This window comes from Calonectris borealis, chromosome 2 (genome assembly GCF_964195595.1).
Source record: "Calonectris borealis chromosome 2, bCalBor7.hap1.2, whole genome shotgun sequence".
Lineage (NCBI taxonomy): Eukaryota > Metazoa > Chordata > Aves > Procellariiformes > Procellariidae > Calonectris > Calonectris borealis.
Window position 1 is genome coordinate 114,296,484 of NC_134313.1, and position 26,005 is coordinate 114,322,488.

At 37.5% G+C, this 26,005-nt stretch overlaps 1 protein-coding gene across 2 annotated transcripts in view; it reads right to left on the reverse strand.

The window, feature by feature from the left end:
• SUGCT (succinyl-CoA:glutarate-CoA transferase) overlaps positions 1-26,005 on the reverse strand; it is a 342,445-nt gene that overhangs the window by 302,847 nt on the left and 13,593 nt on the right. For both annotated transcript variants that reach the window (XM_075142976.1, XM_075142977.1), the window contains one exon: positions 25,648-25,768. In XM_075142976.1, the coding sequence (XP_074999077.1) occupies positions 25,648-25,768 (121 nt within the window). The remainder of the gene's footprint in view (positions 1-25,647; positions 25,769-26,005) is intronic.

Sequence of the window (26,005 nt, forward strand, 5' to 3'; positions counted from 1 at the left end):
AGATCTCACCATAACTATAATATATACACATATATATGTGTGTATATATGTGTGTGTGCATATATATATAAAAATGCATAAAACAACTTCTTAAAGATATAAAAAATGCCACCCAAAGTTTATGTTTGTCCAAACACCCTGCATTCTCTCAGATTTGAATTCAGCATGCAAAAGCGTAGATTTGCAATTACACACACTTAACCCTAAATATAGGTTCCTGTTTAGTACAACGTAGTTAGTGACTTATCAAGTTTAGATACAACGGAAAATAGTTTAGACTAGAAAGATAATCCCTGTTGAATACAGAAAGAATAGACTTTACAGCAATGGCCTCTGAAGATGAAGCAAGGCTACAGATTACACTCTTGCTCTGAACTGCCCTCTAGGGGAGTTTACCTCCTTAGGCTACAGCCAATATTTAAATAGTCTCTTTCTACCAGTAGAGAATTTATTTTAGTCCCGTAAGTACAGTGAATATATTTTTATTTTCAGGAGTATATTTCAGGCGACAGACAAAAGGATTTAAAACTTAATTTAATAAAACAGTTTTCTAGATCATTTCAGCTGGAGAGGGAGCTGCATAGATTCCTAATCTCATGTAAAGCTTTAGATTTGTGTAAAACAGAATCTGGAAAGAACAAAAGAAAGTTGCATCCCCCCCAAAATCCCTATTCGACTCCCAAAATCCCTATTCTACACCTTGCACTAGGAAGGCCCAATTTATTCTAGTATCTGCCACATCCTCACGTACCTAGATCTCAAAATTGTTGCACTATGAGCTGTTTTGCTCTACTGCACAATGTAGATCAGTTTCACAATCAAACTGGTTACAAGACAAAACAACCCCCAGTCAGATCTCCAAGTGCCTCTTAAAAATTGTCATTGTCAAAGCATTATTTAAGCTGCATAGTAAGCATTTGAAACTACCAGAAACACAAACTCTAGCTGTCCACTAAAGGACTATCTGGTTATTCAGCATAGTCACTTAAACCTAAATCTTCCTGTTCCTGTCCTGATCCTGCAGCCAAGTCTATCTTCTACATAAGAAAGTGTAACTTTATTGTCTCTACCTTTTTGTGAGCAAGAAAAATGAACTGGGTGTGAAACAAGTATGAAAGAACAAGTTGCATTAGCTACTTTCTATCAGCTTAAGGGAAACACGGGCCTTTATGGTAGGCATTTACAAAGTGAACGTCACAGCCTTCCACCAGCAATCCTGTATCCCTCACAATTTCCACCAGCAATCCTGTATCCTTATCTCACACAAGAATGGAGAAAGTGACCTTACTGGCTATATTTAGCAGCCTCTGTTTTTCAGAACTGTCCAAGTGGTTAAAGATAAATTTCCAGCTGAAAATTTTGAAAGAATACTCTTAGGTAAGATCTCCACCATCTCTGTTAGTCTGCAGCATAACATAGAGTGTATGAATATTCAAAATGAGACATGCTTAATGTGACATAAAAAAGGATATCTCTCTGTTCCTGTATCTATTTTTTTCATATTTGGGGGAATATGACAATTAAAGTTTCATAAAACGTGAAGCTAATATGGAATAATGCAGCTCACAGCTGTTCTAAAAAAGCCTCCAGTTGTTTGATGGCCAAATCTTTGAGCAACAAGTGAAGACTCAAGATGCCTAAAAAATATTTATCTAGTAAAACTGAAAGATAATCATGTCAAGATAAACAGCAAATTATAATAGCACTAAGATCCTCATCACTAACTGGGGGCATTACAGAAGTAACTTTATGCAAGACACTAATTGCAACAGATTGAAGATTCATTTGGTAAAATGAATTGAAACAAAAATTCCCATAAATAGTGGCAATATATACCCATTCCAATTAAAACTGAGACTGCTGCTGTTATCCGATTAAATTACATCATTATTAATACATAACAATTCCTGACAAAGGGAAGGACCGAAAGTATTTGGCAATACATACCCATTCCAATTAAAACTAAGAGTGAGAATGCTGCTATTATCTGATTAAATTACTTTGTTATTAATACATCACAATTCCTGACCAAGGGAAGGACTGAAAGTATTTCTTTCCCCCCGATTTTTCTAGTGGGATCAGAAAGACCTAGTAAAATAAATATACTCTTCAATGGGAAATAAATCTTAGCTACTTCTCTAGGGTTGGTGTGACATTCCTGCTCTGATGAAGGGGGGCCAATTAGTGCAAAACGCAGAACTCACCTCTGACACAATGAAGCAAATAATTTCTATGCTTAGTGTACAAATGCCATGTGATGGCACTCAAGCTTTGGAACATATCACAGAAAAAATGATAATATTTGCAGGTATCATATGGGACAAAAGTTTGGGAAAAAAAACATGTCATAACAAACTACTGCTAGTTTATCCACTTTAAAATGGTCAATATATTTATCACATAAGAGAGAGACACTTTGCTTTAGAATCCACCCTAAATGATTCTGTTCTGAGAGATAGAAATAAATATTATGAAGTGAGAAAGGTCAGGCTGAAGATTAGGAAAATGTAATAACAGTAAAAGCTGTTAGACTGCACAAAAGTGTTATTAGTGAAGCTGCCAAATGCCAGATGCTCAAAAATGTCACACTAAGTTTAAAAATGCTAGCAAAAACTGTTTGCAAAAAGAACTGTTAGAAAAACAGACTAATGTATCTTTCCAGGTTTAGTTTTATAATACCATGTCAGCTACAACATCACTTTATTTCATTTTTGCCAGCTGACAGTGGCATTTTTAGCTACGTTTACGGCAGGCCTTCATAAATTTTAAGAAAGCAGGCAAACCAAATAAACAACTTTGTCCCAGACAAAGTTCCATATGTCTGTAGATACTATGCTATTCCAAGACATGTACTGAACACACATTTGGACACACCCCGTTTCCTTGCTTAGGAGTTATGGTGATATGATGACAGGATTCCTAACACGTGTATAAAGACAATTCATTTCGGCTAGGAGCTGCCTGAAAGCATCTGGGATAAAGAGACACCAGTGTGTTGCAATATCACCACTTAAAGGACAATCACCCTAAAAACAATATTTTTATGTAGGCTACCTTAGATTCATTTGGGATTCTTACAAAGGTTAACAAAAATGCTTCTTCATTTCTCAGGTTGTTGAGCATTTGATTTGTATTTGATGAAATTTAACACGTTCCCCAGGATAGTGGGTCAAAAACACAGTTTGCACCTTCCACAAAACAACAGAGAAAAGTAAGTCTTAAAAAATTACTAAAAGCACAGGAACTGGAAGGAAGACAAAAGAACTCGTGAAATACCTGAAATTGCTACTCTCGTTTCTTTAACACAATTTGCTTTTGAGCTAATGATGGCCCTGTAATTAGCTGCTACAGGCAAGTCTGAATGTGATTTTCTGTGTCATAAAAAGAAAGGTCAGCATTTCTCATTACGACCTTTGTCCAAAATATTTGTATCACATGCTAGAGAAAACCAAAAGCCATCATTTCTGCACTTCTTCATGATTTGATAGCATGATAAAACTTTATAAGACCAAATATAAAACACATTGTACTAAAAGGAGAGGAAAAACCAACACGGAGACATGCTGTCAACACAGACCAATTCCCTGTAGCTCAATTCCCACATGACAAATGACATTATAAAGTCAGCCTGTATAGGATATTCTGAGCAAAACATAGAAAAATATGTTCGACATAGGCATTTCTACAAATAGGGACTAAACATTGTCACAAATTCAATCCAGATAGATGGCTATCCCTGCTGAATAACAAATTAATGAGAAACACCTTTTGACTTGTTCTATTGCCAAAAGAAAACATTCAATTAAAGACAGCTTACATCTTTACTTAATAAAGATTAATGAAACAAGCAGAAGAACACAAGCAATTCTCTGTGATGAGAAAAGCCAAAATCTAACAGACGCATTATATGAAACTTTGCAATGTCAGAGCTGCCAAATACGTTAGCAAAACGAGTAACGACTTTTGGAAAATGCTTGCCATGTGTTGGTCAGAAGGGAAGGAAGTACAACTTCCTGGGTAGGCAAGCTTAGAGAAGATCAGAACCAATACGAAAAAGGTGAAGTCAGAGCAAACTGTCAAGAGAGATGAAAGGAATTAAAAAAAAACCAACCTTTAGTCAGCAGGCATAAAATCTAACCAATCTGATAAATACATTTCATTTCCCAATCGATGATTGTGAATGTGTACAGTGTATCAATTACTTTATTGCTTTTACACATGCTGATTTAGACATTCTAACCCTGTATTTTAAACAAAATCAGGTGTTATAAATTGGAAGGCAAAATAAAATAAAATTATTAAATCAAATGCAAAACTTTCTGCTAGGATTTAGCTACTGAAAGACTAGAAGGGGACAAACAACAGCCTCTGCCAGTTGTCCAACTCCATTCAATTTTCATGTGATCCCAGCCTCACACAACTTCTCTGAAAACACCAACCACGCTTCTGGGACACAGCCACAGACCATTTCAAACAACACAAGCCTGGTTTTCAACAGGCTTTTAATCAGGCCTGCAAACTTCTGGACCATATTTTCTAGCTTTTCAACATGCCAAATATAAGTTACAGGAAAGAAGTTCTTCCCTCCGTAACCTAAACTGTAATTACCTAAGAGATGCTACTATCACTCTCTTTTGCTAAGTCAGCTAAAGTTTAACTTGTCACTCTGAGTTTCAAGGCAGAAGCGGCTTCCCAATCTAAGTAGAGGCACTCTTCTACATGATGTCAGAAATCAAATGCAACATGGTGACCATTTTCTGAAAATAAAATTTCAACTAAAAGCTTAAGCTTTTAGATGACACTCAGAATAAGTACTCAAACTTTTCTCCCCTCCTTGTAAGGAGGCTGAGACACCCCCGAATTCCCCACTATTGTTTTGGGTTTATACAAATATTCCTAGCTACACACTCTTAAAGCCTGACCACAGTACCAAGGAAGATTATGGAGCGGTTCGTCTTGAGGGCGCTCAAGGCATGTGCAGGACAACCAGGGGATCAGGCCCAGCCAGTACGGGTTCATGGAAGGCAGGTCCTGTTTGGCCAATCTGATCTCCTTCTATGACCAGGTGACCCGCCTCGTGGATGCGGGAAAGGCTGTGGATGTGGTCTGCCTGGACTCAGTAAAGCCTTTGGCACTGCCTCCCACAGCATTCTCCTAGAGAAGCTGGCGGCTCATGGCCTAGACAGGTGCACTCTTCGCTGGGTAAAAAACTGGCTGGACAGCTGAGCCCAGAGAGTTGTGGTGAATGGAGTTAAATCCAGTTGGCGGCCGGTCACGAGCAGTGTTCCCCAGGGCTCCGTTTTGGGGCCAGTCTTGTTCAATATCTTTATCAACGATCTGGATGAGGGGATTGAGTGCTCCCTCAGTAAGTTTGCAGATGACACCAAGTTGGGTGGGAGTGTTGATCTGCTCGAGGGTAGGAAGGCTCTGCAGAGGGACCTGGACAGGCTGGATTGACGGGCCGAGGCCAGCTGTATGAGGTTCAACAAGGCCAAGTGCCAGGTCCTGCACTTTGGCCACAACAACCCCAGGCAACGCTACAGGCTTGGGGAAGAATGGCTGGAAAGCTGCCTGGCGGAAAAGGTCCTGAGGGTGCCGGTTGACAGTCGGCTGAACATGAGCCGGCAGTGTGCCCAGATGGCCAAGAAGGCCAAGAGCCTCCTGGCCTGTATGAGAAATAGTGTGGCCAGCAGGAGTAGGGAAGCGATCGTGCCCCTGTACTCGGCCCTGGTGAGGCCGCACCTCGAATACCGTGTTCAGTTTTGGGCCCCTCACTACAAGGACATGGAGGTGCTGGAGCGTGTCCAGAGGAGGGCAACAAAGCTGGTGAAGTCTTATGAGGAGTGGCTGAGGGAACTGGGACTGTTTAGCCTGGAGAAGAGGAGGCTGAGGGGAGACCTCATCGCGCTCTACAACTACCTGAAAGGAGTCTGTTCTGGTCTCTTCTGCCAAGTAACCAGCAATAGGACAAGAGGAAATGGCCTCAAGTTGCACCAAGGGAGGTTTAGATTGGACATTAGGAGAAATTTCTTTAGGGAAGGAGTGGTCAGGCCTTGGAACAGGCTGCCCAGGGAAGTGGTTGAGTCACCATCCCTGGAGGTATTTAAAAGACGTGTAGATGTGGCACTTAGGGTCATGGTTTAGTGGGCATGGTGGTGTTGGGTTGACGGTTGGACTCGATGATCTTAGAGGTCTTTTCCAACCTTTATGATTCTATAAAGGTAACAACTCACTCCTTGTACCCTGCTTGGTACAGATACAGCTGATCTTATGACTCCAAATACTGCTATCGTAAAAGCTAATTTTAAAATAGTGAAGTCAATTACTCCTAGCAGTGTAGCAGTGGCATTCCCCCAAAATCCGTCCAGGTTGCAAAACTTGCACAGAAACTCGCTAAATACTGAGGTGAGCTGTCTGCACTAACCTCTCTGTGTCCTCACCTACTTTGCTAGAACTCCTCCACCCACCCACCTCTGTCATGCTATGACTACTAAGGCAAGGGAGCAAATGTTTGTGAGAAACACCTGGCTAGTGATGGGAATCAGCCAGGAGTCAACAGAAAAATACCAGACTTCAGCTCAGAGACTAACAATCTTGCTATTTTCTGTAGTGAAAAAACATGTACAATTAAGGAGTACCCGCGAGGTGTATTTTCTATGAATATTTATAACGCTATGGCCAAGCAGTACAGTGTCAGGATAGCCTCAGAGAAGTCTCAACTCTGAGGCCACAGACACACAGTAGTCTCTGATAAGGACATGATTATCCTATGACCCTATGACAGAAGTTTAAAATAACTACTTAATTACATAATTATTTCTCCTCTGAATCAGACAACATTCATTCTAAAGTGGATATTATCTGAACAGACCTTCATTTGCTGTGACTGTACATAGTTTTGTTGACAGACAAATCTGTGCAGCAATGTCCAGTGAAGAAGCTGACCTTGACTAAGCACTCCACTGCACCCGGGGGTTGCACGTCCACATGTGTGCGCACACATGAGTATGTGTACTATGACCCTGAATTCTCCCTCTAAGATCAAATACATAATCCCTCAAGGGACATTAATGATTACAAGCTGAAGCTGGAAAAGAGTGTCAAACAAACTCAAAACTAGTATGGAATTTTTTCTAAACTTTCCAAACATTTCCTCAAAAAATTCCAAAACAAATCTATAAAGTTTAATTCCCAAAGAGGATTAAGTAGGTTATATGGAATACAATACATTCTTAAAATTCCAGGCTGTCCTTTCAACCCAATAACTTTACTGACATTCTTTGAGCCTGGTTATAGTTCTCTTTGATTTATACACCCAAAATATGTTAACAGCTCAACCCTTACTCAGCTCAAAGAATGAGCACACACCTATCTCCTATTTCTGAAATCATGAAGTGTAACATGAATTTCGTTTCCAATCCTGATATAACATTAATTTTCTGTGCAACCTAATGAAGGTGTAAATCCCAGCTTGACATTTAAATGAATTGTTCTTGCAGATCAGATGGAAGTGGAAAGTTGCAGTAACTTACCAGTACGTTAGAGACTAAGTGAACATAAAGAAAAGTTAGAAGAGCCTTTTCTTGGAAATACATATGAAAGTGATCTTGAATATTCTTAACACTAACAGATTCTCTGATTATACAATGCATAGTTAAATATAATAGTTGCTGATCATTTACAGGAATTTAATACGTGGTAAAAAGTAAATGCATCTGGTTACTTGAAACAGCTGAATCTAATAACTGATTAATTCAATGTATTGCCTAACTTGAATATTTTTCTACTAACAGATTTTGCCAATTGGCTCCTTACAAAGGGTCATATGTGAAAAGAATCTTTGCCTTCACAAAAAAAAAAATCTGTAGTGGACACAACTGATATTTCACATACTTGGTTTCCCCCTCCCCAAAGATTTTCCTAACACAATTACCTCTAATCAAATTCTGACTTATATCTCATTGATGAGAAACACCTTCTAAATAAATAGATACAGTACAAAACATAACAAGATACCAGTTTTTCAGTCTGAACAACTGAACAAACTTTTGATTGGACAGAGTACTCAAACATCTTGGGACATCACTTTGTGAAGGTTTTCAGAACTGCAATAAAGTTAATAGAATCAGAGCAATTTATAGCAGAGGAGATGGTATCTTTACTTCCAGACCATGTATTTTACTATATTTAGGTTTTTCAGTTTGCATGTTAAAAGAAGTTAGGATTCATTACCAAATTCACTCCCACATATCTTAAGATCATGACTTTAATTTGACAGAAATAAAAGAAACAATCATATATTATATAACCCGAGCAGGTACATGATATATAATACCCCTTCTTGTTGTACAAAGAATATAGTTTTATATGAGTAAGCACCTTGTAGTCGTAGATCCATAAAATTATTTTGAAAGATGTACTCTCTTAAAAAAGGTTACAAAATTTTGGCCTCCCGTTCTTCTCTTCAAAAGGTGGTCAGGGTTCACTGCAAGACATGATCACAATGGCACTAGGTACCCCTACCTTGACTTTGCAACATCCTCAAGGACTCTACTCCTGGACAAGAGAGTCATCCTATCTATTAGAAAGCTTTTATTAATGTTTAATTGGAATCTTTTTTGCTGAAATTTTAAGTTACTTCTTGTCCCATGTATCGCAAATAGATTATTCTCTTCTCTTTACAAAACTTTTACTTATCGGAAGGCTGTTATCCACAAACCTGTTCTCATTACACCCTTACTTTGCAGTAACATCTACAACATCCAATGACAAAGTTTTCTCTACAAGACAACTTGCAGATCAGTGGGTTTCAGCCAACTCTGACATAAACACTCTGATACAGAATGCTTTTAATGTTCAAGTACATGGAAAAGTACCAGATACTGCCACCATTTTGGTTTCTAAAAATGACAAAATACAGGTTATTTTTCAATAATATGTGTCTTCTACACCCAAAACTGTCTTTTTTTTTTTCTTTGTTAGCTACTTGACAAAATGTTTTATTTTATCACAGTATTTTAAAAACAGAAGTAATGAAGACTATATGCTTACTGGGAAACATTTTCAGGTCAACACCAGCTACTTACAGTCTTCCTACCAATCTAACAACATCCACAGAAAATACCGTGAACGGGCACAAGAAAGACACTGGATCTTTGCACCATTTTAATAAGTCATATTCATTTCTTTGGTGAAATCTCAAAACCTCACCATTTTAAACAGTAAAACAAAACAAAAATCCCGCAATCTTCATATGAAATAAGTCCATCAGGCAAGGAAAAAAGATTAATAAAACAACATAAAGCAGATAAGAAGGCTACAAGACAGGAGATTCCCTGAAAAATATTTTCTTTGGAAACTAGCAGAGGAATCTTTAGTAATAACAAATAAAATGTTTTGTGATTTTTTCTTGGGTCTTCTCTTTAGAATATTAGAACTCAAACACAATAAATACTGCTTTTCAAAAGCCTACTGCAAGGCTTCTGAAGCTGCCTAAAATCTTCCAGCTTTATTTCTGTTAACTTAGCTAGGCACCAGTCCAAGTATAATAGCTACTGAAAAATAAACATTAAACCATCAGTAAGTGTCTCCACAATTGTACTGTGTTGCTATGCTGTTCATATCCAGGATTTCAGTGCCTAATCTGGTTTCATTCACTGTAAACTAACCCAGTGTCAAATCTTACGACTCACAGGCTCTCCGTCTGATATAATATTCTTCATTAGGACAGAGTTCAAAATCCTGAAGTTTCAGATTTTATACAAAATACTGCTATTTAGATGAAAGAACAAGCAATGAGCATGAAGTCATAAGAAAAATATTACTTCCACGCACAGCTGAAAGTCAATACTTAATTTTAAAGCAAGGAAGAATTATGACTTGTTCAATAATCTTCGTATATGCTTCATATTGAACAACGAATGGGAACACAGTGTTTCACAATAGCACTCATTTTCAACTGTTTCTTATTCCTAAACTCACACTCTTTTGGACATTCAGGCTATGTGTGACTGAAGAAATAATAGTGGAAAAAACAGCAAAGCCCTCCTGCTAGGATGCTTAATTCCAGCGCAAAAGACTAGCTCAATCACTTACAAAAAAAAAAAAAGGCACTCTAGCTGCTGCTCGTGTGCTGATGCCAGAAGCAGCACAAACTCAAAGATTTAGTGTCACTCAGCTAAAAAGCCCACCTTCCTGGAGGTGCAGAGCAGATCTGAATCATGCAAGGATATCAATCCTACCAAGAGAGAAGGGGTCCTGTCAGCTCCCATCTGTTTCTCAGCAACCTTTGTTTCAACATGCCTCCTTTCAGCTTCCACCCTTTTCTTATTAGTTTGGATTACTGATACATTTTGGAAGTTTGGTCTGTGTCGATGCCAGAGCCCTTTAGTACTCTAGAGGTACTGGCAAAGCACTGCAAATATAGCTTTCCGGACCAAATTACACTTCATACTAGAATGTAAAACCATTTATGGAGACACATCTCTGAGCAGACCAATTTTACCAGCAAAAGAAAAGTTTTGTCAATATAATAATGTATTTGCTAATGGCTTCTGCCAAAACAGCTAAACCAGTCAGTGTTCACACCTCTTCACATTCCTGACCAGCACAGCTGTGCTGACAGAAGCCTGTTGTATAGAAAACAGTCTTATGCTCAGTTCCAAAAAGTTTGTCAACCAGCTGAATTTTACAGAAGCCTCCTCTTTTGAATAGGCCTGTTTGGGATCCCAGTATGCTAATTTTGCAAGCAGCAGAGAAAAACATATAAACCCACCAGCAACATGAATTTGTTTTAAGTAGGAAAATTATCCTTTGGTTCTGCATCTTGACAGAGCATAACTGCATTAGTCCTGTACAGGGACGTATCTTTAAAGTTTGGTTTTATTCTGAAACAGCCTAAGAATGCACTTTTGTGATACTTATATTTCAATCACTCCTGAATTGAATACACGCTTTTTGTGTGTTACACAGGTTAAAAAGCATTGTTGCCATCAGCACTAGAAAAACTTAAAGACTCAAAAGTCAAGTCCATTTTGCTTCTCCTCCAATTAAGAGCTACCAAGCTGAATTGCTCTGCAACACACCTCTATCAAATCTTGCTGGTTCATGTTTTACTCTGCAACCTTTTGGAGACTCATGTTCTCCAAATGTGTCATAAAGGTTTATTTAAGGGGATTTAGTCCTGCAATTGGTATTGGGGCAACAGCTCTATTGGTAACACTCTGGAGTGACTGAAAGCACAGCAAATCTGTCCTTATGCTGTCTGAACTGTGCTAATGGGTATAAAAGCTTAGCTGGTGTCTGAAAAGCATAGAGTAGCACAGGAATATGAAAACAAGTCAGACTCAAGGCCCAGCTAGCTACATAGTCAGTCTCCAGGAATGGAGAAAAACAGATGCCAATATGAACAGGAAAAGCCTATCTAGTATTTTTCTTGAGTACTCTCTCAGCTTCCAACAGTTTGCAGCTGCCAGTCTTCCTGAATAAGTAGATATTGTTAAGATTTTTTTACAAAGTTCATCTTTAGAGAATGATAGAATTGAGAGGTGAAGTTATATGGCACTTTCCAAATCAACTGTGTAGGGGTAAGACACACAGAAAACCTTTGCAAGTTTCAGGTACTTAGACTAAGCAGACACTTTCAACTTACTTAATTACAACATAAACAAGAACAAACAAAAAAAGTCTGTGAGGATTTTGAACAACATTACAACATTTTAACAAACAGTCCCAAAAATTCAAACCTTATTAATCAGGCTTCTAAAACATATGAGCCTTAAAAAGAAGTATTAAAAGACATGAACAATAAAGTAGAAGTAATTCAAAGTAATCCCATTATTTGCCATCTGTTTGTAAGTCTGATTAACAGTGGAGTCATTGTTTCCCAGACTTCCTCAGAATGATTAGGATTTTTCTTTTTTTCAGTAAAAGCATAAATTATCACAAAATAACCTAACTCCATATTAAGAAAGAACACCAAATACATCACTAAACCCAGTATGGAAAAATAATACTGGGTCTAACACACCCATATAATGTTTTTCATTTGTGTCCAGAAAAGCAAAAGAGGTAAACACCTGTTTGCAGATGGATCACCTATGATACAAAACAGACAGCAGGAAAGATTTAGGAGATTTCATAAGCAGCAGAAACGAAGATCAAGTTCCTTGTACAGCATCAGAAAGAACCCCCTGCTTGTGTAGCTGTGCTTCAGCAGGATAGTAATTGGCACCATTGGGCTGGAAAAAGAAATTAAAAGCTCCCACTAGTCCTCATCATTTGTTTCTGAAAAAAGCAGTCACTGCTGGAAGGTTATAACAATATTTGCTTTATTTTATACAAAAAATAACATGTACAAAAATTAAATTTCATGTAGTTAGGATTGCAGTTTATACTCCATATACTAAGTATTTTACTCTGGGAAGAAATACTGGCCACAAAGTGCCAATCCTAAGGCAGCAGACTCTGTTCTGGAATGGGTCTCGTGCCAAGCAAAAGGAGGTTTGGGGACTTTACAGGTGACTTTTTACAAGATAGAGTGAAGTGGAGGCACAATACTATCTTAACATTTATTGCCAAAATGAAGCAAGTCCTTAAAACATGATAATCCCTAAATATGTAAGGGCAATTTTCAGAAACCTCAGCTACAGTACTACCTCCCTTTAAAACAATGGATACCTCTTTTCAGAGTCTCCTTCCTGAAGTTTTGCATTTACACAAGTCATCTTTTGGTCCTAAAGAAGTACTGAGGGTACATCGACAGCACATACTGCTACACCATGATAAATGACTCAACCAGTTAGGCCACAAAAGCAACGCAGCTTAATACCCTAGGGCCGATTTACCATGCTGGTTTAGAGATAGCTCTGTTTTTTTTTCCCTACAGAACACTATGAAGTGATGTAAATGTATTCTGATTGGCCTTAAAAAATTCACTTTTGTAAAGGAAAAAAGCTACATAAACAGACCAAAGTTGTTCTCTCAGGGAATTTACCAGCAGAACTATGTACTGCATAAGACCACCACTGATACACCAATGCACCACCATGGTGATTGATTGCTTAATTCTTAGAAACAAGAAGAATTGTTTTTTCATTCACAGAAACAAGTGATTTTTTTTCCAAATTATAATGAAAGAAAGTACTTTTTTTTTACATCATCGAAGTAGTATTTGGACATCTGCATTTCTGTCAATTAATTTCCTCACATGAGCAAATTCTTTGCCTTTTTACATTAAAGTTTTCTGATTTGATGGCTCAGCCAGAAGGAAAAATTGACACAACTTGGATACTCAAATGACATATGAGTAGAAGTTTTTTAGGGTGAGGCACAAAGCTGTTTAGATGTCTAGAAAGAAATCTGGTATCTTGGATTCATGAGATAATGTGGAAGACGTAGAGTTTTGTATTAAGTTTTTTGCAAATATTAAATTGTAGAATTCTGCTTGCAAACACAGTATAATACAAATAGAGATTAAAATTGTCACATCAGATTCTTTAGCTACTTTATTCATATGGTGAATGCAAGTAGTAAGGAATGATAGTCTGAAAAACCGCCCTACTCCCTGGCAATATAGGGAGAACTAGCTCCTTGGCTCTGATTTACATCAAGCAAACTTCCAATCATAACTTTTTGTTTAACTTCTTTATGAGACTTTTGCGCTACGATACTTGACCCTTGTGCTTTATAAATTAAAACTGTTCCCAATTCTTGCAGAAATTCATATTTAGAATCAATATAGTCTTAAAATCATCAGTACATTTGATTATATGTTGATGGCCACCTCAGATATCAAAGTAATTACATGTGAGAACCATAATAACCTCTTTAAAGCTCCTGCTGCATGCCATAAAGCTAGTTCTTTACTGCAAAAGGAACCAGTTACCAGCAAACATGTAGTTTCCACTGAGAATTACAAAGCAGCACATCAGCGCAGGGCACAAAAGCACTGAAGTATTCAATTAACCTCCCTCTATCTAAAAACTGCAAGGTCATACTGTAACCGACCCTCCTCAAAATCAGACCATCATTAAATTTGAATATTATTTTTCTTTCACATATTGATCCTGAGGTGTACAAACAACTGACACCACTTAGGTCAGTATCTGAAGAAGTCAGTAGTTATCTGCTGGCTTGTTCCAAACCCCCTGAGTGAATATCTTAATCGTGCCCGTTCTCCTGATCTATGTAATTGTCTACTCCTTCATTTTGAATTCTGCTAGCATCTTGCTCTTAAGAACATAAGTCAGCAAACTCTGCAGAATATTAAAAGGCAAAATTTCCTCTGCAATGCACTGCCAATTTTAAATATCCAGTCTTCCAGCTTCACGGGATGCCTTTATTTACCACTCTTGAGAAAGAAAATGGCTAATAGTATATCTGTATCATTTATTATTTTGTATGCTGCTCTTGTATTCTCAATTACTTAATTCTCTGAAAACCAAGGAAAATCCACTTCTCCGACTGTCATATCTGAACTCTTATTATTTTAAATTAAGTCCCCAAATTTTTATTAATATTTTCTTTTCTTAACACTCTATTCTTTGAATACCAAGTAGCATTTCAGTTACTTCTACACATTCAGCGAGGATTTTTTTTGATGCTTTCACACACTATCAGGATCTTCATTTAAGAACTACTATGTGAAAATGTACAGAACGCTTTAGGAAGAGATGGTTAGGTGGCCACAGTAGTTCCTTCTGATCGCAGCAGCATTTTCTTTTCTTAGCAAAAAAATTGAGGTTTCCAAGCTACATTTCATATGCAATGTTCTTCACCTATAGATTGTTCTTCTCTCAACTCTCTTCAGTTGTCCACATAATTTTTGAAATACGGTACCTAGAAGCAGACTTAGCCTTCCAACTGAGACCCTACCAACGTGGAGCAGGGCAGAGAAAGTCATTTCGGCCATATTTGTCTTTATATAATCCAGTATGATACTAGTCTTTCATCTAACAATGACATCATTGACTCATGTTCAACTTTGATCATGCCCCACCATTACCACCAAGTCTTCTGAGAACCCTTCTCTAACCCGACGTTCCCCATAATATATTTCTGATTAAGCACAGTACATTGGACTTGCTCCAACTTTTACGTCTACCCTTGCCCTTTTATTTGTGTAAACAATTTGGTTAATTCTAATCCTGCTGTATAACTTTAATCCCTTTCAGCTTTGTGGGCCTTCAGAGCTGCATGAAGCCATTAAAGTGCAGCTTTTATGCCAGGACTTCATCACATGACTGCCCATGGGGCTGTGCTGACACAAGGACTGTTGGGAATGCTTTAAATCCCTGGCTTTGGGAAGAAAAACTGAGCGGAGTTGCTGAGGCCAGCCCTCCATGATTCTTCTGAGAGTTAGCCACACCCCCAGAAACCATTTTAAAGGAGAGTACAAGGCTGTAAAGAAAGTGGTGTCTTCTACCTGTAAATCAGCTCCAGGTTCCTCCTGCCCCTCAACTCTAAAACCCACAACAAACACCCTGTAGCTCATGATCACATGAGGATTTTGGGCTCATCCACATTCTATTCCATCACCTATTTTGCACAAAAAAAAATATCCAGCAACATCAGTTCTGAGGTATTGCCTTCCATGTCAATCATGAAATACCAATAGTTATTCTGTATATATCACTCCCTGTATATATCAGGGAGTTTCTGATCACTCTTGAACCAATTTTTTTATTATTTCTTGTACATCACATTCCCCTAGCTTGTTTATGAAAGCATTACTCAAAAGTGTCAAAAACTTTACTACAGTAAAAATATATAGCACAAGGTTTATTACCCTGTTATAGACAGGTAATTATATTGTCCCAATGATGATTTGTGTCTCCACAAATCCACAGTCTGCTACTCAACTCCTCAAAAACTGTTCTCGGACTATTTTATCTCTAGACCCTGATTAATAACTTCTCAACTGCCCACTCACAGACAACTTCAAGCTATCAAAAGAATGACAGATCAAGTCTTTAATCCGTCCATCTTCTAACTGCATAATGCAAAAACTAACAGATTGGAGAGGCTTGATTTTCTTTTCCAATGCTAGAAGGCTCTATTTTTATCAAATCAAGCTCAGGTAGAAGCTTCATATTTTTTCCCCTCCAAATGCTTTATTCAATCACTGTCAGCACTTCAGTTCATACCTCAAGGCTTGCAAACCTGTGATTTTTATGTTTATTTAAGAGAGGTATAATGTTCACAGTTTTCCAGACCTGCCTCCTTGTCCTTAAACCACATTAAGAACTACTGGAAGCACGACATCCAGTTTGTTCTGACAATGCCTCTTTTGACATATCAGTCTCTGAGAGAGCAGTATCTTCTATTATTAGAAAACATCTGTTGAAAATTTCTCTATGAACATCTTTTATGGAAGACTGGTACCAAGACACCAATCCTCTTTTTTGCAGTTTCCAGCTTCCTTAATTAGCTCATTCTCCAAATTGTTCCTGCTTTTAATATATTTAAAAGGCTGTTATAACTCTTTAAATTCTCAGTTAATTCTCCTAACTTCCATTTCATTCTGCCCATCATCCTGCTTGCATTGGCTATTTGGCTCAACCAGCCTACACATTTTGCTATGCAGGCTTTTTTTGCCTTTTTTTTTTCCCCCACCAATTTGTTGCGTCTGGTTTTATGGTCATTTTGCCTTTTTATAATTACAACAAAAAATCCTCTTTTTAGTAATTTTGGGTCACAAATTTTAATACCTTTTGAACAGACTAATGATCAAGACCATTTCTATAGTTGCTATTATTTAGCAACTGCAACCATTGCTTGAGCCAGCTTCTGAATACAACTTAGTTTCCTACTTGTGTGCTATCAATAAATAATTTACAGCATCAAGAAATTATTTTGCCAAATGATATCATATTATGAAATACACACCTTTTTTTAAGTAGGAGCTATCATTTTGTTGGCAGGTCATCTATCAATTTGTACCAGGTAATTATATCCAGACTATAACCATCTAGAAACCACAAGAACATCAATCATCAGGGGAAAGAGTGGGCACAAAGACACAGACATTCCAAGTTATCTATAACTTTACAGGCCAGAATCATTTGGTAAGAGGGAGTCTACAAACTGTACCTAATCCAAGGCAATTCTACATCTTACCACAGTTAGTTCACAAATTAGAAGATTTGAAGAACACTTTGGCTAGCCTTTGCCCAGCAAAACACACTGTAGTTAGCTTTTCTTTCCTGTTGTGAAAATACTAGAGGCAAAGTAGGATATGCATCAAAATAATAACATTACATCTTCTCATGAGAAACCGCTACAAATTATCAGTACAAAACAAGGTGTACTGGGAAGTACCAAATGCTGGTTCTTTTGAGTTATTAACTTTTACGTAGATGGGTGGAGCGAAGAACTATTTTCCTTCTCATAGATTCATCAGAATCACTCAAGAGACACATAAGATTTACTTATTATTTTTGAAGAAAAGTATTCATTTATGGTTCTTACAGACTTTATGTACATTAAATAAAAGCTACATATACAATAATTCCATATTCAGACCAATATGAAACTCAGGTGACACACAACACTTCTATAAAACTTTGCCATTCTTTCCACCTAATTTTTGCCTTTTTACAACAATACTGTTTGCCAACAAACAAATTAACAGTTTAGTACAGTCAAAGTATTTGTAAATTCAGAGTTAAGACTAAGTTCTTTGGGGTAGAGACTGCAAATCCCCAAGAAATGTAATCTGTTACAGTAACGCAAAGTTAATAAAAATACCAATCCAAAAATCTTATCTTCGTAGTTTCTTTTGGTTGAACTAAGAATATTTCTAATATTTTCTATGATTATCATTACGTATTCACTTTCTTTCATGCATAAATACACCAGAAAGTCTTTACAGGAGTAAAATGTCTTTACAAAGCAGAAAACTAAGCCTCAAATCCATATTTTAAGAAATTAAATGATAGAAAATAAAATATTGAAACAAGATTTTGTAATGCCTCGAGCAACATACAAAGCAACCTGCATATGATACAAAGTATTACTTCCTAGAAAAGGAGGAAGAAAGAAAGAGAGGAGACAGAAAAACTGAGGAACACTAAAAAAAAACTTCGGCAAAACCTGTACACAAGAGAAGAGTAAGCACAATTCACTCAAATTAGCAGAGCAAGGCGATGGGGCAGAGAACCTGAGAGGAGTAGCTTTCATCATTCAAAAACAAACTACAAAATTCTTTCAAAACGTACTGCCGTCAGAGGCTTTAAGAAAAGAAACAAAAAAGTGCTTCGATTTGAAAACAATGTTGTCCTTTTAAACAGTGCCCCCTCCCGTTCAGAAATAAATTGTGACTTTCTTAGTTGAAACCTACACAGACCATACCGATAGCAACAAATGGTCACTCCCTTGTGACCTGTACATGATTTACTTTAACCAGCCAATTTTCAAAAACTTAAACCCATCTCAACCATAGAACTGTAAAAATATATTTAAACTAGTTCTAAGATTACTCTCATCAGCAAAGCCAGCTTGGGAGTGAGAACAGACAATTTGGAGCTCGAGAGCACTCAAAGCAGCAGGAACGTCGGGAAATGTCCCGGAAATCCTCGCAACTCTGCAACAGCCACTGCAGGTCTGGATACATTCAATGAGAGCTGTTTGGATAAGAAACTCAGTTTGCTAATCACGACTTCCAAAATGCTATGAAGGAGACAGCATCTGGCTTACCTATGTCTAAGCTCTTCACCTACATATGACCCTGGACTTTCTGAAAAATTACACCATATTTCATTTTACTATTATTAACAATTTGCAACAGTCCAAAATTTAGAAAGAGGCAATTGCATAAAACATAATTCCTGTATTTAAGAAAAATTGCTCAATTCTGGATAAGCTATAAAGTAGCATATCTTCTGACTTCTAAGGAGCATGTCTTCCAGATTGCACATTCTGCTACAATACGTGCCTATTCAGCTGAACCAGTACCTCCATATATGTTCCATTAACAAAAACCATTTTATGTAATAGAGTCCAATCGTGATCTTTAAGCTGTATAAGAATGAAAATTTTGAATGTTGTCAGAATTTCTCACAGAATGTTTCTGCTGTTCTGAAGCACAAAACCAGGGAGGGAAGCAGAATTGTTTTGCTACATTAGAAAAAACAACTTAGAGCTGTTTGCTTAAAGCCACAAGAATTTCTGTTCTTTAAAGTGAAGACTTGAAAGAATGGGAGACCTTTTTGTCATGGCTATGCTTTTTTATTAATGCTGCTTTTTTATTTTCACTAGAAAATCCTCAAATCCAGCTTTAAGGTGTCATGGGGGCTGGGAAATTCACACTCTCCAAGGAAATATTTGTTAGTGCTTCAAGGCTAAAATCTCCAAAGATTCAGTCCATGAAGTGCATGCTCCATCATATCACACATTCCAGCAGTTTGTTCTGACAAATGTATGTACGCTGTCCCCACAGACCAACTGAGCATGCTCTATCCCAGTTTTTATTTATATTTACTGCTCACACTTATTGTGCATGAGGAATGCACACAAAAACCAATCATAGAAAGAGGATATCCCCTCTGCTTGATTCCTACTAGCACTGCGATGTAGAAAAGGAGAAACTGAAAAAAATGAAGGTTCTGAAGGACTGGAGAACTTGATTAGCTGGAAAAGGAAGTTGGTAGGAAAATGTGAGCCTGAAGCCAAAGGAGGTAAGAGAAACTGATGTTTGGTGAGGAACTGAAGTGGAGAGGGGAGGAGTCTGAACTGGCTGAGCTAAGTAATCATGGCTAGGAAAGGGCAGGGGGACAGTACAGACCGAGAAGGAAGAGAAATAGATCTGACAAAAAGACAAAGAAGAGGGCACAAAGGCACCATGTAGGTGGGAGGCTAAGAACAGAAATACTTGCCTGTAGGCCACCAGAAGCAAGGAGAAAGGGAGGCTAGGAGGAACCATACAGTACTAGAATTGGGATTCATTAGACTAGATTTCATGGTGATACCGCAACTTAAAGTAAGGAGGCCAAAGGAAGTAATAATTGAAAAGTAAGCTGACGACATCTCTGTGATATTTTACCTACCATCCAGAAGGAGAAATAAGTTTAATGCAATACATACAGGTGTTGTTATATTACAGATGGCACATATGAACCATTCATGAGCATATGACCAATGCGATATACTCCGAAGACAGCCCAGCCCCATCTGGCTCAACATCAAGCAGTATGAAATAGAAATTCCTATGTAACAGGTCACACAAGAACAGTATCACAAGGAGTGCACTCATTCAGCATCTGAACCACTCCAAGGATCTGGCAAATAACCTAATCCATAACAGGGTAATGGCTACTATCACTGTAACCGCACACGCAAAATGCAGCCAGCGGGTGCTGAACCAGCCAGTGACTGGGATAAAAACGTTCTAGAAGGTGAGCCCTTAAGAAGAAAAGGCTATCAGTTAGTGCTGACTATCAATTAGCGACTCTGAGGTCTGAAGACAAATGCAAGACCCGTATTTTCACACAAATCTTGTCGCAAATAACAGTCTTTAAAAAGTGAAAGCACCGCTCCTCTGAAGTGTAATAACCATGATAACAATGATAAGAACGACAACTATTTGAGCACACTCTCTCTGGAGTAGCACAAAGGAAGGATACAGTACAGTCTAGAGTCAGAATTACTTACCATATGTTTTGATGGCCCCTAAATTTAAAAAAGTTTTAATATCCAATTTGATTTATTTATACTTGCATTCAATAACTGAATGAGGCAAAAAACCCAAGAAACTTAAAGACATCTTGATCACAGCTGCTATACAAGTTATGCAATAGGGTGAAATTGATTCCTTCAAATTACTTGTGTATTGATTGCATTCCATACCTATAAAGTTTAAACTTGAAAGGTAATATGGTTCCAAAAATAAGAAACCCAAACATTCCAGATGATATCCAGTCTCATTAATAAGTTAACTAAATGAATAAGGAAGTAGTGTCCAGTAATTATTTGTAATTTATTAAATGAATCAGCTATATCTTCAGCATATATATATTGTATACTGACTAACAAGAAAAAACAAGAAAATCAAAAATTAAAGTTGGAAAAACACTCCGATTCTGACACACCAGATGTGTTTATTTCTTGGTTACTTATTTATTATCAAATGTTATGCTAAAATGTCTGTCTCTACATATTCTCACATCTAAAATGTAATACAGTTCATGATAGTCATTAACAATGACCAACATAATTTTGTCTGTTAACAATAGTTATGATATATAAAATACACCCTTAAAAAAGCATGCTCAAAACTGGATGAGTTAAACAGCATAAACCATTCCAATCCTCTGTTCAAAGACCTCAGAACATAATCCATGTTATATTGTATATCCATTATCCTTCACAGGACTAGCAAACCAGAAGGAGCTTGAGAATTAACATATTTCTATTATCTCTTGTACAGGCTGTACGTGAGATGCCAAATGATGGATGAAATCCCACTGTTTAGATGTAAAAGGAGTTGCTGTAACCAAGATAATTTGTCTCAACAATTTTCAACATTTGGGAAGACAACTAGTCCGTTTAATTCAATGTTCTAGGCCAGCACATCTCTTACATCTGACAAACAATACTTCTCTTTGGATCTTCCTTAACTCACATTTTCCATTTCCCTAGCTAGGCGTTTTATATACACATAACTTTCTATGGCATTACCAAAAGCCCTTAGATTGTGTTCTCAGTCTCCGTCTATCTCAAATATTACATCTGAGCTCTCAGAACACACTAGATTTAGCGTGTCTCAGTTCATCCCACTTCCATCCCAATCCTTATCCTCTTACATTGTCACAAGCATAGCTCCTGTCTGGAGTCAGGGGAACCGAGCACTTCTTGATGGCCTTTCAGAATGTAGGTACCTGCTTTCTGTACCAACCTCTCAAAAAAACTGCCATCCAACTTGGATACCTCAACTTACATAAACCTGTTTTTTGGGTCAAACATTGCAATGCCCAGCATTAAAACATCCAAGACACTGCTTAGACAAATTTCTGTGCCCAGAGTCCCACTATTTTTAATAGGCCTCCACATCTAAGAACCCAGAAAAAGAAGAAAAGCACTTGAACACCATGAACAGCAAGCAACATGTGTGAGAGGTGCCTTGCAAAAGTAAAGAATTGCCAATTAGGTCCACTGTTTGCTTCAGAAAAGGAAAGCAAATTAATTCCTATGTTTACATTAACAGCTTGACATGTTCAGTTACTTTTTTGTGTGTGTTTTCACTGGCGAAGTTATGACATGTCTTAATAACAACACAGAATCAGTCCAAAAGTTCACCTTGCTTAGATATACGGCTACAGGTGATTTATAAATATTCATTTACCAATTTGTTCCAAAAGCCTTTTATATTGGATATTCAAATTAACAAAGTTTCTCAAATTGATCCCTTGCAGAAAATGGTTCAAGCATCGAAACTCTCTAACCTTCCCCGTAATAAATAGTAGTGTACATAATTTAGCTACCACAAAGATGTTTTAGTGCTTCTACCAACCTCCCTTGCTGTTTGTCTAGCCTTATTCGTGATGAAAAAAACAACAAAAAAAGAGGTCTCTTGGTCTCTTTCCATAGGCATTCATGTTTTAATCTGAGCTACTAATCTAAGCAATTTTTATCAGCAAGTATTTTAACTTTAACAACTTGATCTCCTTTTCACTGATTTTTTTTTAAAGCTAAACATTACTACATCAAACCTCTTTTAGTCTCTTCCCATCCCCCTTCATAAAAAAAAAAAAAGAATTTGAATGTAGTAGAGTCAACCACAGCACAAAATGGTTTTGAATTGTAGTATCTAGAATCAGGCCACAGAGCTTTTAGAAATCTATCAGGAATTCTTTCTTCTTTAATCAGTTTTCTGCCTGACTGTGCCAAAAAAAACCTTACTGCCTAAGTATCACCATCATGCCTTCTCTGTGATAGATGTACATTTGGTCCTAGCCTGGTTGCTTCTTTTAATATGCTTAGATTGAGGCTTTGTTATTTCCTGCCTTGACTTAATTGATTTCTGATCTGTCCTTTTTTTTTTTTTCTTCAGGGTACTAGAGATTTTATGTCTTTATTCCTAGTAGATGCATCACCCTTAAATAGATGTTCCTTGTCATCTGTTGGATGTCCAAGACTCAAGCAACCATAATTTAAGATCCCAAGTTGTTTTATGGGTGCCTGACCAACATCATTTAGGTCTTACCTCCCAAACACCTTCAACCTCAAATTGTCATAGTCCATGAATAAATAAAAAAAAAGAATCTTTAGTTATGTATTTATGTATTTTTTAATGTTTATGTGTTTTTCATGATGTATAACATAACTGTAGACTACGTGTTACACAAAGCTTTAAACAGCAAAATTGTATGATCTTTGTCCAACTTCTTTTGACAGTAAGATGAAAGCATGCAAGAGGTGGAAGGAGAGGCAAGTGACCTAGGAGTATAGAGCTGCTGTTTGATCGTGCAAGTATACAGTTAGGAAAGCCAAGGCTGACCTGGAGTTGAATTTGGCAAAGGACGCGAAGAGCAACAAGAAAGGATTCTAGAAGCAAATCAGCAGCAAAAAGATGACTAGGGAAGACATGGACCTACTGCAGAATGGGGCAGGGAAACTGGTGACAAAGGGCATGGAGAAAGCAGAGGTATTTAATGCCTTCTTTGCCTCAGTATTTACCAGGAAAGACAGCCCTCAGGAGTCCTAGGTCCCTGAGACTAGAGAGAAAGTCTGCAGCAAGGAAGACTTACGCTCAGTGGAAGGAGATAGGGAGCACTTAAGCAGGACATACAAAAGTATGCATCCTTGTAGCAAAGGAGGCCAACGGTACTTTGCGATGCATTAGGAAGAGCGTCGCCAGCAGGTTGAGGGACGAGATCCTTCCTCTCTACTCAGCACTGGTGAGGTCACATCTGGAGTACTGTGTCCAGTTCTGGCCTCCCCAGTACAAGACAGATATGGACTTACTGGAGCAAGTCTAGCACAGAGCCACAAAGATGATTAAGAGACTGGAGCATCTGACACAAGATGAGAGGGCAAGACAGGTGAGACTCTTCAGCCTAAACAGGATAAAGCTCAGGGGTATCTTAGCAATGTATATAAATACCCAGTGGGAGGGAATGAGCAAGAGGAAGCCAGACCCTTCCCAGTAGCACCCATTGACAGGACCAGAGGCAATGGGCAAATTTTCCTGAACATGGGAAAACTTTTTTATTGTGAGGGTGATCAGACACTGGAACAGGTTGTCCAGAGCAGCTGTGGAAATACTAAAATCCAGCTGGACACAGTCGTGGAAAACCTGCTGTAGCTGACCCTTCTTGAGCAGCAGGGTTAGACTAGATGGTCTCAAGAGGTCCTTTCCACCTAAACAATTCTATGATTCTGTGAAATTAAATAATATCTTACCTTAGGCCCTCACTTCAAGTAAGGTTTTTGTCTATTATCAGTAAAATACAAAAGCACTCAAAAGCTGACATGTAGGGTGAATGGAAAAACAGATTTACCAAATCAAAGGCAAAGCTACCTCACATAAATTGTAGCTTGGATATAATTTTTATTCTTTTTCATCAATTATGGGTACAGCAACTAAACAAAAAAAAAAAAGCAAAAACCGCTTGACAAATTCCAGTTGTGAGATTACATGCACAAGAAAACGTGAAAAACATTGTGGTAACTAGCCACTGACCAGCCTAAAAATGTATTTAAACAAAAAGATTCTCAGCAAGCCCTGAATATAATTGCCTTTCTGCTCTTGTCTTCTTCAGACATTTGCCACACAAACATGACAAATATGTCACAACAGACTAAAAAGCTATTTGGTTCCTATTAAATGACATCAATACCCAGTAACTAAAAAGCCAAAGCCATTTATTCTTCAGAAATTCAGAGGCATAACAAGTTTGTAACTATGATTTTAAACCAGTCTAAAAATATCTGTAACTTCTGTGTTTTAATTTAATTGTATTTTAACAGTAGACTTTACATGCACAGATCCTTTAATTTTAGTGCTTGATCAAGATTTTTGGGGCGTTTTTGTTGGGTTTTTTTTTTTAAGCGATTTTTCAGACTTAAAATTATTTTTACATGTATGCAGTTCCGGATATTCATACATCTACTTTCTTTTCATTCTTCCCAGCATTTATAAAGTACCTACAACTCTTCTACCATTTCAGTTATCAGGCAGTAGACTGTAGCAAAGTAACATAAAACTTCCATGAACATATAACCACACAATTCTGAAGAGAGGGGTGCTTCAGGGCAGTAAAGAACACTGAGATTACCAGATTGGAAACCTGCAATATGTAAACTGATACAGTAAAACTGTTGGGGCGCAGGGGGGAATAATAATCTGAGTTTTCCACTAGTTCAAAGCAAAATCTAAGGAGTCCAGCCAAACCTGGCTCCTTTGAAGTCAATAGGAACATGCCAGGCTGGCATGGTAATGCCACTGTTGAACAACTAATATGCTGTTGACATGGTTGCTGCCTCCCAATTTTTCTCTACCTGTTTTTGAATTGAACAGTCAAACTCACTTAGTCTTTCAATTTTTCTTAACTGACATCAAAATAATGTACTTCTATATAACCACGACTTCTATAACAGGTTGACTGGAATAAAGGAAATAATGAACACAAGTAATTGAAATTAAAATACCTGTTATTGAACAGTACACTATGTGAGGAGCAATCTTTTTAATGTCTTCATAACCTAGACCCATTTCAGCCAGTTTCCCAGGGACGTAGTTTTCCACAAAAACATCAGACACTGCTGCAAGCTTTAGAAAAGAAAAGGATGAGTAAGATTTGTTAATGAGCTTCCAAAAGTTCAATAAATTCCTTATGTAACTTAATTTAAAAATCTCATTAATCAAAATGGTTCAAGTCTTTCTGACAAAAGAAAACTTACAAACCTAGAGAGATTTTTTTTTTGGCCTGTTAGACTGTGCATGTCTGCAAACTACATATTAGGTATGTTGCATATCTAGAAAGACTGTCAAAATCCTAAAGCGAGT